We start from the raw sequence: 12,280 nt of genomic DNA, 5'->3' as shown, positions 1-12,280 counted from the left end.
TCCTTACCAAGAGCGCATAAGTGACTGAACAGAGTACACCAACATAACTGAAAAGGCTATCCCACTCATCTCTGTTGCTTCAGTCCTATTAATACATGTTGGAGCAGACGATGTGAGGGGCCTTTATAAAAACCATGTAGAGCTGGATAATCAGAAAACAGAGCTAGAATTTATGGCAATTTATGAAGTGCTAGCATTTTTATTCCTCAGGACAGTGACAGAGATCAACAAGACACGTTTTGTAAGAGCCAAAATGAATACAGCTGCAATTAAATTACTTTTAAAACCAGATCAAGATCAAACTCTCCTCTCCAGCTATCACTCTCTGTTAATTACTGTGCTTACATGGTCTTAGGTATCCCGGCTTTAAGCATAACTGGGATGTGATGTTTACATGGAACACTGAGAAACCCGGTTATTCATGTCCCTGCATACATGATGAATACCAGTAACCTGTTTTCTGATCACTGCATCCGATCTGCGCAGGCGTGTTACGTCTAATATATCTATTGCTCAGTCTGTTGAATGACAACTGTAAAATAAATTAAAAATGAGACCTCTGTGGCTTCTAGTGGGCTTACCTTTGTTAAATACCCTTGACGCCATGTTTTTACATCTGGTGCATGCGTAGACGGTGCTCAGCCATCAGAAACTGGGATACGGTGTATACATGCTCCAATATCCCGACTTCTATCGGAGTACTCCAGGTGTCAAAGCCGGGAAAAGAGCATAAGCCGGTTTCTGAATTTGGGATACTAAAGACAATTATTGATCAATTATTGATCAATTATTGTAAACACAATAACCATCGGTCCCAATCTGTTCTTGTAGCTCTATCACCCAGAAAACAATCCCAGTTAATTGGAAACATAAACATTCTCTTAGCATCTCCCAGGCACAAATTAAGGCACAATGTCCTCTTCTTCTTTTTATCTGCATTTTTTTGGCATTTTACAAGTCTGTCTTTTACAAGACTGAAAGTATGAACTGTTGTGTTTTTATCATGTTTAAATTTACATCCATATATAGTGGCTCAGCTGAAGAACATGAAGCTTAAAAGCCCATGTCAAACTCAGCTTCACAGTTCAGGTCATTTTATTCCTCTTTGTGTAGCTCAGGCGGTTGAGAGCAACACAAACAGGGAGTTCCTCCTGGACCTGTGGGGACCTGCGGAGTCTCAACTAAAGTCTCAGATCAACCTCAGCTGAACTTTAGGACCTTCAAATCCAGAGTTCCTGATGATGCTGGATAAGATCCAGAGGAGCAAATACGGTGGACTGGACTCTGTGAAGCTGATTTCAGAGCAGCTCAGTCATCTTCATAATCCTCTTCACTCTCGCCTTCACTGATATCATCATCACTTCCATCTGTGGAGAGAAGAAGAGTCAAAACTCACAAAGACTCACTTCCTCAGGATTTCCATCCTGAACGGTCCAGATGTGAAGCAGCTGTATCACCTGTTTAACAGCTGGAAACTCAGACTTGAAATTATTTCAGTCAAACCTCTCGACAGATGTTAAAAAGGTGGACCAATCAAAGTTGTTTCCATCTGTTGATTTCAGGACGTGTGTGGTGGTGACGCTACCACCACCACCACACACACACACACAAACTGACCTCACAGTCTCCAGTCTACAGTCTGGACTCTTCATGAAGTCATGGAGATCCTTCAGGTCTGGATCCTTCAGTTTGTTCATTCTCAGGTCCAGTTCTCTCAGATGGGAGGGGTTGGACTTCAACGCTGAGACCAGAGAAGAACAGCTGATCGCTGACAAACTGCAGAAATTCAACCTGAATAAAGAATAAAAGATGAAAGTAAAATGTTTGATGATCAATCAGCTTCGTCCTGATTAATGATGTTTTTGTTACTGTGGATCATCATCATGTGTCAACACAACATTCATACAGTCATGGGAATTGCTGCTAACTTTAACACTATCTGTCAGTAATCAATATCTGATGGGACACGTTGGACTAAAAACAGACACCATTTTCATTCATGCATGAACGGGATCAGTGTTGAAAAGTCCAGTCTTGGTCCAGGAAACTGGTTTCACTTGGTCCTGTTATCAGGAAATCCAGAACTAAACACAAATTAAACTGACCACAATCTGACCTCAATCACTGAACAACTGAAAACAAACAAAAGCCTCATTCATTCATCAACTTAAAGTCAATGTATTTAAGTTCTGAATTTAGAAACATGAAGTTCTGTTGCTGGATAAAGACAGGGGATCTACAACAGTCAGTGAACTGACCTCAGAGTCTCCAGTCCACAATCTGGACTCTCCAGAAAGCCACATAGACTCTTTACTCCTGGATCGCTCAGCCTGTTGAAGCTCAGGTCCAGTTCTCTCAGATGGGAGGGGTTTGATTTCAGAGCTGAGACCAGAGAAGAACAGCTGATCTCTGACAAACTGCAGTTCATCAACCTGAATAAAGAATAAAAGATGTTGCTGTTTGAAACTGTTCAGCTCCACCTGTGGCTCCATCTGGACAAACTAATGTTGATCAGAGATTCCACTAAAGATCTTCAAACATGTGAGTCTGATCTCTGGAGACATGAGAGCAGATCTATTGAAAACATGCTGAATGAAGCAGAAACACTGTTGCCAACTTTTGTATAGTTAGCAAGTTTTCTCCTCTCCATTGCGTTTAAAGAAGCGACTAGCAACAGATCTGCCTGTCTGTATCTGTCAGAAACTGTCAGAAACTGAAACACTCACTATTTGAACATCTTAAAATACAGCGGATTTACTAATATGACAGTATCGCGGGCCAGAAGTCCATGATGCATTATGATATAAAGCTATTTACTTTAATGCAAATGCACTATTACATTAAAATACATTAACCCTTTAACGTCCTGCTCGACCGTTTGGTAGAGGCCTATATTTTAAAAACTTTTTTTTTTATATTATTGCCTCCAGGAAATAAAAAATACAAATAAATAATTTTTCCACTGCTTTTTTGTGAGGACATTAAAGGGTTGGTTAGAATAATAATCTGCAAAATAATTAAAGAAACACATATGTGAATAAGATGAACTAAATGAATTATGCAAATCACATGAAGATGTCAGCTAGCGACTTCTAGTGAGAGTAAGTAAGGACAGCCAACAGCGCCTTTCTTTCCTGAGGATTTGGCAACAGTGAGCAGGAGCACTTGCTGACTGACCTCAATGACTGAATCTCCTCAAACTTATTCACACCAATCAATCACCATGACAACATCACAAGGCCTGGCTGTAGGTGACTGATTGTCTCAGATTAAATGTATTTCTGTTAGTGCTTAAAAAGTCATGATCTGAAATCTGAAGAGAAACAGTCACTGGAGTAGTGGAGTGAAGAAGAAACCAGACGTCACCATGTAGACCCTCAGTGTGGATCAGTATAGTATCAGTCTCATTCCTGCCGATCATCACAATTTTAACATCACATTCAATTCAGCACAGAAACAGAAGTGTAAAGTCTGACCTCAGAGTCTCCAGTCCACAATCTGGACTCTCCAGAAAACCACACAGATCCTTCACTCCTGGACCCTTCAGATTCTTGTTGTGACTCAGGTCCAGTTCTCTCAGATGGGAGTGGTTGGACTTCAGAGCAGAGACCAGAGAAGAACAGCCGATCTTTGACAAGTGACATGCTTCCAAACTGAATAAAGAATAAAAGATGTAGATAAAGTGATTGATGATTGACCAGATTCCTCCTGATTAATGACTTTCGTGTTAATCTGGAACATCTTGTCAACACAGTTTTTATCAAGCCAAGTCAGACTTCATTTATATAGTACATTTAAAAGAACCTGGGTTGACCAAAGTGATTCACAGAGTAATTAAACAAACGTCAAAAATATATATATATATATAAAAGAAAAATTAAAAATGCTAATAAAATTAAGATATGATTAATACAATAAAAACATTTAAGCTGCAAGCAGCAATTAATGGCACACCTTGAACACCTATGTAGCTCAGAGGCCTCTGCAGGCACCCCATGATATTGCGCTAAAACCTAAAATGTTTTGCTGGGGATGTTGTGAAATGCAACATCTCACAAGTGTCCACTGTGCGACGCTAGAGAGCACCAACCAATCTTAGGTCATGTCATAGTGTTGGATGAGGATTACTTCCTGTTTACATGTAAATAATTATATGTCATAGTTTATGTATAACATGGAGAATACACCCTGTAAATATCATGCAAAGGGGACAATATTTGTATTATTCTGACTCCCTGTGTCCAGTGAGTGGCACTCTGTGTGTGACGCAGTATTGATACATTGGTGTGTTTAGGGCGGGACTCTGAGTATGTGTGGTTAATTTTGTGCTGATTGGACATTGTATGTCAGAGTTGAGACTGTGAAGGTTCTCGGTTATTCAGGCAATCTTAGTCTGGGAGTGTTTAGTACGAAGCAACAAGACTTCTTATCTAGTATGAAGATGTTTCGCCTCTCATCCAAAAGTCTTCTTAAGTTCTGTTCTTAACTCAGAGTGGTGGGGGCAATCATCAAAACAGAGGACGTGCTTGAAGACACCCACCCAGGCATCACGAGAGTTGTTAAGGTCACATGAGCCCTGGTGTGTAAATCACCTGAGAGTGTTTGCCTGGTTTTGGTGATTTTCCCCTATCACTCGGGGCGAAATACCTGGGTTTCCTGCCACTACTGATGACATCACAGAGAGACCAGTGATGTCATCCTTCACTTGCTGGGGCCATGAATGAAAATCCTGACTCTGATCTAAAGGACCTTTAAACTGACCTCACTCACCCTGAAGCTGCATGTAACTGTGACCTCAGCCAAAAGTTAATGCTCAGCAGCTTCAGCATTAGATCTGCTCAGGTTCAGCTCCAGGGGCTGAGAGCAGGTCCCATCACTGACCACTAACCCTCTGATTCAACTCTGACCTTTGACCCCTGACCAGCTGAAGTGTTGTGATGTCAAAATCAGTTTAAATCACACAAATACACAAATGACTGAAAAACAGATACAAAACCAGCAGCAGTCAGTGAACTGACCTCAGAGACTCCAGGACACAGTTTGGACTCTCCAGTCCAGAACACAGCACCTTCAGTCCTGAATCCTCCAGCTGGTTCCCGCTCAAGTCCAGTTCTCTGAGATGGGAGGGGTTGGACTTCAGAGCTGAGGCCACGACTTCATAGTGAGTCTCTGAGAGTCCACAGAAAATCAGTCTGTAAATATAGAACATATAAAATGTGTTGGAATCAAATCAGATTTAAAGTTTTGTTGATACAACATGAATGAAGGTCTGTTGTTCAGATCATGTTATCTGATGCTGGAGAGGAAACAATTCTCATGACATGTACAGGTAGTTAAAACACAAACGTCTGCTATGACGTTACTGCCCAACACTGCCAAACACGTCAAATTAAAATACAAACAATTAAGAAAAGAACATGTTTCATTCATTTGACAGCAACAGTCACAACCCTGTGAAACTATTGATGTGTGTTTTTAAAGTCACACTAAGAATAAAGTAAAGAAATGTAATTCTGTTGATCTGGTCTGGACTCACCGAGCCTTCCTGCAGTTCCTGACAGCTGGGATCAGTCTCTGTCGTCCCTGATCTGATGTCTTATACTTCATCAGGTCCAGCTCATCCAGAACGTTCTCTGACATCTGCAGCATGTAGGCCAGAGCTGAGCAATGGATGTCAGAGACACCCCTATTTGAAATGGTGTCTGACTTCAGGAACTCTTGGATCTCCTGGTGCACTGAACGATCGTTCATCTCCATCAGACAGTGGAAGATGTTGATGCTTCTGTCAGGAGGGGTGTCATCACTGTTCATCATTTTCAGGTTTTTGATGGTTGTTTGGACAGTCTCTGGTCTGGTCTCTGTCTGACCCAGCAGACTTCCTAAGAATCTCTGGTTGGACTCCAGAGAGAGACCATGGAGGAATCGAACAAACAGGTCCAAGTGACCATTTTTACTTGTAAGCGATTTCCTCATGACTGCCAACAGGAAGACAGCTAAGTTTAAATCACCATGTTGGTTCCACAGGAAGTCCTGCCTCAGGAAGTTCTGCCCCAGAAGGTGCTGTCCCATGCAATTGTGTCCCAAGAAGTCCTCCAGGACCTTCCTTTTCCTTTTGGCTTGACAGTAGAATATGTACACTGCAGCCAGAAACTCCTGAACGCTCAGATGAACAAAGCAGTAGACGGTTTTCTTGAAGATCACATTCTCTGTTTTGAAGAGCTCAGTCAAGAGTCCGGACTTCACCAAGGCTTCTGTGACATCAAGACCACACAGCTCCAGGTCTTCTTGGTAGAACATGATCTTTCCTTTCTCCAGATGTTCAAATGCCAGCCTTCCAAGCTTCAGAAGAATTTCCCTGTCAGCCTCTGTCAGCTCCTGTGGAGTCCTCTCATGCCCCTCATGGTACTTGATCCTCTTCCTGCTGCTCTGGACCAGCAGGAAGTGTGAGTACAGGTCAGTCATGGTCTGTGGCAGCTCTCTTTGCTGGTCTGTAGTCAACATGTGCTCCAGAACTGTAGCAATGATCCAACAGAAAACTGGGACTTGACACATGATGTGGAGGCTCCTGGACTTCTTGACGTGTGAGATGATTCTGTTGAACTCTTCAGCCCTGAACCTCCTCCTGAAGTACTCCTCCTGCTGGGCGTCAGTGAAGCCTCGGACTTCTGTTAGCCTGTCAACACATGAAGGAGGGATCTGACTGGCTGCTGCAGGTCTGGAAGTGATCCAGACCAGAGCCGAGGGAAGCAGATTCCCCTGGATGAGGTTTGTCAGCAGCAGGTGGACCGATGACTCCTGTGTGACGTCAGACACGACCTCTCTGTTGGTAAAGTCCAGTGAAAGTCTGCTTTCATCCAGGCCATCCAAAATGAACAGAACTTTACAGGCAGCCAGCTGTTCTGCTGCGATCTTCTGTAATGTTGGATGGAAAACATGGAGCAGCCTGAGAAGACTGTACTGCTGATCTCTGATCAGGTTCAGCTCCCTGAATGAAAGCAGAACCAGCAGACTGACATCCTGGTTCTCCGAGCCCTCTGCCCAGTCCAGACTGAACTTCTGCACCAAGAAGGTTTTTCCAACACCAGCGACACCAGTGGTCAGAACCAGTCTGATGGGACTCTGCTGGTCAGGTGAGACTTTAAAAATGTGATGACACTTGATTGTAGCATCATGGATGGTCTTCTTCTTGGAAGTTGTCTCCAGCTGCCTCACCTCATGTTGGGTATGAACGTCTTCACTCTGTCCCTCTGTGATGTAGAGCTCAGTGTAGATCATGTTGAGGAGGGTTCCACTTCCTGTTCCTGTTCCTTCAGTCACATGTTGACATCTGGTCCTCAGACTGATCTTATGTTGATCTAAGACCTCCTGCAGACAACAATCATCTGCTGACAGAGAAGAGACAACGTCAGACTGAGTACAGAGAGTTGTTGATTCTTTTCATCAGCTGCAGGAAAACTGCAGACAATCAGAAAATCTTTTTAAGTTGTGTATTTATCTACATCATTAATTATAGACCTGTGATGTAGAAAACAGCAAGTGTTTGTTTCAGACATCAGGACGTCATCACAATGATCTTCAGACTCACTTTGGGCAGGGTTAGTCTGCGGTCCTGGCCTTGTTCTGAGTCTTTGTCCACACTGGGGACAGGAGGAGTCTCCAGAAGAACCAGACTGGTCCCACTGTGAGGTGTAGCCCTGTCTGCAGCCCCAATGTCCACATCTGGTAGAGACCGGATCCTTCAGGGCGTTCAGACACAGAGCGCAGCAGGACAGCTGCTCCTCCACGGAGACACCAGTCCTCTTCTTGTCTCTGTGAAGATATTTCATCATCACAAACATGTCAGAGTCACACGTCCTCCAACACCTCTGTCCTGCTGCTCACTGAAAGCTGATTGTGGGTGTGTCAGAATCCAACTATGGAAGCTGTGGAATTCATGATCAGACGCTTTTAAGAGTGACAGGCTGATCGACAGGAACACAAAGACACTTTGCTTTAGAAATCTGGTGGACAGAGTGTCTGTCTCTGACTTCTGGTTGTGAACTTTCGGAATTTGATCAATCTTTTCTTTTATTCCTTCACATTTGTTTGATAACTGAATCCTCTTCAGCAAAGTTCACAGTAGGAACAGTCTCTTACTGTGTGTTCAAGGATCGAGGTCCAACACTGAAGTTCAGAGGTTCATCTTTAGACAACTCACTCTTAATGGACAGACAGCTGCATCCTGGACACTCTGCTGTCAGTGTCCGATTCTGAACCCTGCAGACAGAAGCTTGGTTTTATTCACAGAACAAGAACATTGTATCTTAGTCCGTATCTTATAAATAATGATGATGTCTCCAGAAGAAGAGAACAGAAAGAAGAATATTGGAACTTTTTGATTGTTTGACAGGAAACAAGGAACCTCAGTATCAACAAAATGGTCAGACAGAAGAACCTTCTTCTGTTACAGGGACTGTCTGAAGTTTCCAGGTGTTTAGCAGATCTCTTACTGTGTGTCTGAGGGTCCAGGACCCGGACTGAAGTTTGGAGGTTCCTCTTTAGACCAGTCACTCTTTATGGACACACAGATGGATCCCGGAGACTGTGCTCTGTCCTCCTCTTCCTCCATTCTCTCACTGATCTTCAGGACTTCAATCAGTCTGAGAGACGAACTGTCAGATCTTAAACACATACACAAACATACACTGAAACATAACAGTAAGTACGTTACGTGCACAGTTAAGTCGCGCTATGGTTATAGTTCCATAAAACTATCTATTTGGACTTCGGTCATTGTCCCAGTATACATGTACGGGAGTGAAATCCTTTCATTTGTTGAAATCATGTCATCTCTGGTACGATAGGTGGCGGTATGCACTCTTTCGGCTTGTGGGTAATGGGCCACTAACGATTGACCTATGACGTCACAGACAACAATAGAGGTGGAAAGAAAAAAAAGACCAGTGAGCAGTGTTGGGGTAACGAGTTACAAAGTAACGGATTACAGGAATGACATAACCTTTTTGGGTAACGAAGGAAAGTAATGCATTACACTAAAAATATCGGTAACTCCACTACTTTACCAAATCATAGGAGCGCAATTTCCTGCATTTCCCAAACCGTGTTTGCCTGTGTGTGTGTGCTATTTGACTAAGTGCGTTGCCATAGAGATCGATTCTAGTAGGGTGACAATATTTTGATTTCCAAAAAAGAGGACACGTGACCCGGCCACACGATAGCCTACTAAAATGATACTTACAGTTTACTCAAAGATTCCTTATAATTTTAATATATATGTCTATATAAGTTTACATGTATGGAAGGAATATTTTGTTATATTACAAAATAATATCTCTCAAAGACATAAATTCAGATAGGCTTCTCAGAGGTTACTAAACATTCTTCATTATGCCTCAATAGTAGAAATAAAACGTGTGTGTGTGTGTGCAAAATAAATGTAAAATCTCTGGAATAAAATAGTGATGGAAATAATGTCTCTTCTGTGTTAGAAAAATCAACTTGTACAATAATAGCTCTCTTTTCAAGTCTTTGTGGACAAATAAATAAATCATATGAAATAATGTTCTCAATAATACATTTTCTGTATTAGAAAATGCAACTTTAACAAAATATTTCTCACAAAATTTTCTGTTATGTAAAATTATAAAAAGTACCCTCACAAGATATTACTTCAACAAAGAGAAAACTAAATCTTTAGTTATCTTCTTCATCCTCCTTGTCTACCCATCCATATTTTGCTGTAGAGCCTCCCATATGTCCCGCCCGGGTCGGTAAACTGAGATTTTCCGCAGTTCATCTGTGATCGTCCATTTGCTCTTCGGCATCTTCAGCTGCTCCGCCGGTGTCTGCTGCTTTCTGTTGTGAGTTTAGGAGATCCGCCCACAGGAAGCCTGTCGGGGATTACGTCACACACGCTAACCTGAACAATGACAACCGGGGGGCACACACATATACACACATATACACAGAAGGAACACCGGACGGGACGTAAAAAGTGGACATGTCAGAGGAAAAGAGGGCGTTTGGTCAGCCTAGATTTAAGTCGAGTGGCGTTGCTGCTGGTGCGAAGGAGAGCAATAATGGAGACAGAGACGGAGACGGAGACAGGGGGTTTCGGGCAGTGGCTATATTTTCATTACTTTAAGTTTATAGCTCGAAAGGACAAACACTATGTCCAAGCGACAGGTATCTTTCAGCTGCTGCCAAGTCAATGAGCAACCTGTCCAAATATTTGTCAGCCCACCATGGCAATACAAAACGTGTGGGGAAAGATCCTGCTCGGATGAGCAGCCGACCCCGCGGAAACAGGCAGCTTATTCCAAGTATTGGGGCGTTTATATGTTTATATGCCATTTTGTATACATTTATACACAGTTAACACTAAGCGATGGCAGGGCTATGGTGTTTGTCCACGTATCTACACAGTAAAGCAACGGAAACGTCAAGTAATACGTAACTAATTACTTTTTTGAGTAACCTCCTCAACACTGCCGGTGAGGTAGCAGGTTAGCCTCTGTATCTGTCCAAAAATGAGCTTTTACTGCAGATTTGTCCTGTTCAACACGTAGCCGGCTGCTTTTGTCCGACCTCTTACGTTTGCGTTTTAAATGCCGTTCAACTTCCGGATCATAGTTGAGCGCAAAACTTCAGCACATGCGCAGATCAGCTCCTCCAGCTCTCCGTCTGTCTACTCGCAGCAGTAGATCGACCTTCAGTCCTATTATCTGAGTGTGTTAGTCCGACACAATCAACTCGATTTCCGCCGAGCTAACATGTACTTTAAAAGTTCAGTTTTGGTTGGACTAACGCAATAATTATTTTTTTTATGTGTCATGCAAACTGCTTCCTGTCCATAGGATGTTAAGGCCCTCCTGGTCTGTTATCAGCTTTCTTGTCATTTGTCACAATTCATCCCAAAATGCAATCACACAGAACTCTGACAGAAAGAACAGGAAGTACCACAGCTACCGCTGTCCTCTCTTTGTCTCTCATTCTCTCAGTGGACAGAAGTCCACATGGACAAACTGACTCACAGGTTTTGACAATGAAATAATAATATTAATGCTCACCGTCCTCAGCCTCCAGTTTCACTCCTTTTGCTCCAATAAGTTAAAATAGAGTCTGGGTTCTGAATGCGTTCAGCCCCAGCTGCTGCTGCAGGTACAGGAAGTCACATGACTCCTGTGTACTGCCATGGGAGTGCCTCTCGTTTAAGGACTGATATTTTTTTCTCATCAGTTTTTACTCAATCTTCCAAATTTACAATTTTATTTTTAGAAAATGGGACAGTGAAACATAAAATCAAATCTAATTAATTCATATTGTGCCAAAAAATAACAGCCACAATAAAAGGAGAAAAGAGAAGAGAAAGAAAGAAAGAGAGCGAGAGAAAGAGAAGGGAAAGGGGTGCTCACATCATCCCCCACCAGTCTAGGCCTATAGCAGCATAACTAAAGAGTTATTAATTTTGACTTTTGACTATGGGTAATGGTAAAATTCAGAATAGCATTTAATATCCTTGTCCTAACTCAGAAAGCTCTTAATGACCAGTTTCCTTCAGATCTCAAAGAGTTCATAGTTCAGTCTTGTCCCAGAAAATCATTTCCCCCTGTAGATGGAGGTATAGCTGTTGTTCTTAGAGTCTCAAGAATCAGAACAAGAGGCAGCTCTTTCAGCTGTCAGGCTCCTCTTTAATGGAACAACCTCCCAGTATTGGTCAGGGAGGCAGAATGTCTTGCAGCTTTCACGATCAGGCTTAGGATCTTTCTCTATCACAAAACTTACAGTTAAAAAGTTAAAGTTCTTTTATTCTTTAGTTATGCTGCTATAGGTCTAGACTGCTGGGGGACGCATTCTAGTCTCACTTTCATTTCTCCATCTCTCTCTGTCTCTACCTTGGGTATGTACATCACATCGTTACATGCCACTAACATTGTCTCTTCCTGTAATCTGCGCTTTTCCCTCCTGTCCTCTCTCTTCCTGCCCCCGTCCTACAGATGCCTAATTATCTCTGCTCCAGAATAACATGAGTCAACAGTCCGGGACAACGATGTTCTGAAATGGACATCCAGCCTCACATCGCCTGTTTTAATCAGCAAACATTTCCTCGATCCCTCATCGGGCTCCAAGTTGAAACAGAACACTGAAGATCAGGTCATCTGTCAGGTTTAAACCACCTAGAACATTATTAAACACACAGGGAAGAAAGACAAAGGACAACAGCGCTCATTTTACTTGCAAGGAGAACAGACAGAGATGTGCTCAGTTACATTCTCTACCC

General features: G+C 42.5%; 1 protein-coding gene across 4 annotated transcripts; it reads right to left on the bottom strand.

Annotated features, from left to right (window-relative positions):
• Positions 1-201: 201 nt before the first annotated feature.
• On the bottom strand, positions 202-11,171 carry LOC115046644 (protein NLRC3-like). 4 transcript variants are annotated; one of them, XM_029507149.1, is made up of 11 exons: positions 11,070-11,158; positions 9,670-9,890; positions 8,490-8,660; positions 8,137-8,256; positions 7,586-7,809; positions 5,537-7,385; positions 5,019-5,192; positions 3,477-3,653; positions 2,259-2,432; positions 1,618-1,791; positions 202-1,367 (listed from the first exon to the last, which is right to left on the bottom strand). In XM_029507149.1, the coding sequence occupies exons 2-11, from the start codon at positions 9,708-9,710 to the stop codon at positions 1,358-1,360; spliced, it is 3,114 nt and encodes a 1,037-aa protein (XP_029363009.1). In that variant the 5' UTR covers positions 9,711-9,890; positions 11,070-11,158; the 3' UTR covers positions 202-1,357. The 4 variants fall into 4 exon arrangements, with proteins under 4 accessions (XP_029363009.1, XP_029363008.1, XP_029363010.1 ...); XM_029507148.1 differs by having other exon boundaries at positions 9,670-9,919; positions 11,070-11,131; XM_029507150.1 differs by having other exon boundaries at positions 5,537-7,382; positions 9,670-9,919; positions 11,070-11,131.
• Positions 11,172-12,280: the final 1,109 nt, after the last annotated feature.

Source organism: Echeneis naucrates, chromosome 7 (genome assembly GCF_900963305.1).
Source record: "Echeneis naucrates chromosome 7, fEcheNa1.1, whole genome shotgun sequence".
Lineage (NCBI taxonomy): Eukaryota > Metazoa > Chordata > Actinopteri > Carangiformes > Echeneidae > Echeneis > Echeneis naucrates.
Note: the sequence above shows the minus strand (reverse complement) of the source record. Positions and strands in the feature narration are given on the sequence as shown.

Bases quoted from the DNA above. Each gene is read 5' to 3' on its own strand.
- LOC115046644 (XM_029507149.1), bottom strand. From the start codon at position 9,710: ATGAAGAAGATAACTAAAGATTTAGTTTTCTCTTTGTTGAA. The intron at 8,661-9,669 runs GTAATATCTTGT...TATGTGTTTAAG, and splicing joins TTAGTTTTCTCTTTGTTGAA to ATCTGACAGTTCGTCTCTCA. The intron at 3,654-5,018 runs GTCAGTTCACTG...TTCTTTATTCAG, and splicing joins TGTGTCCTGGAGTCTCTGAG to TTTGGAAGCATGTCACTTGT.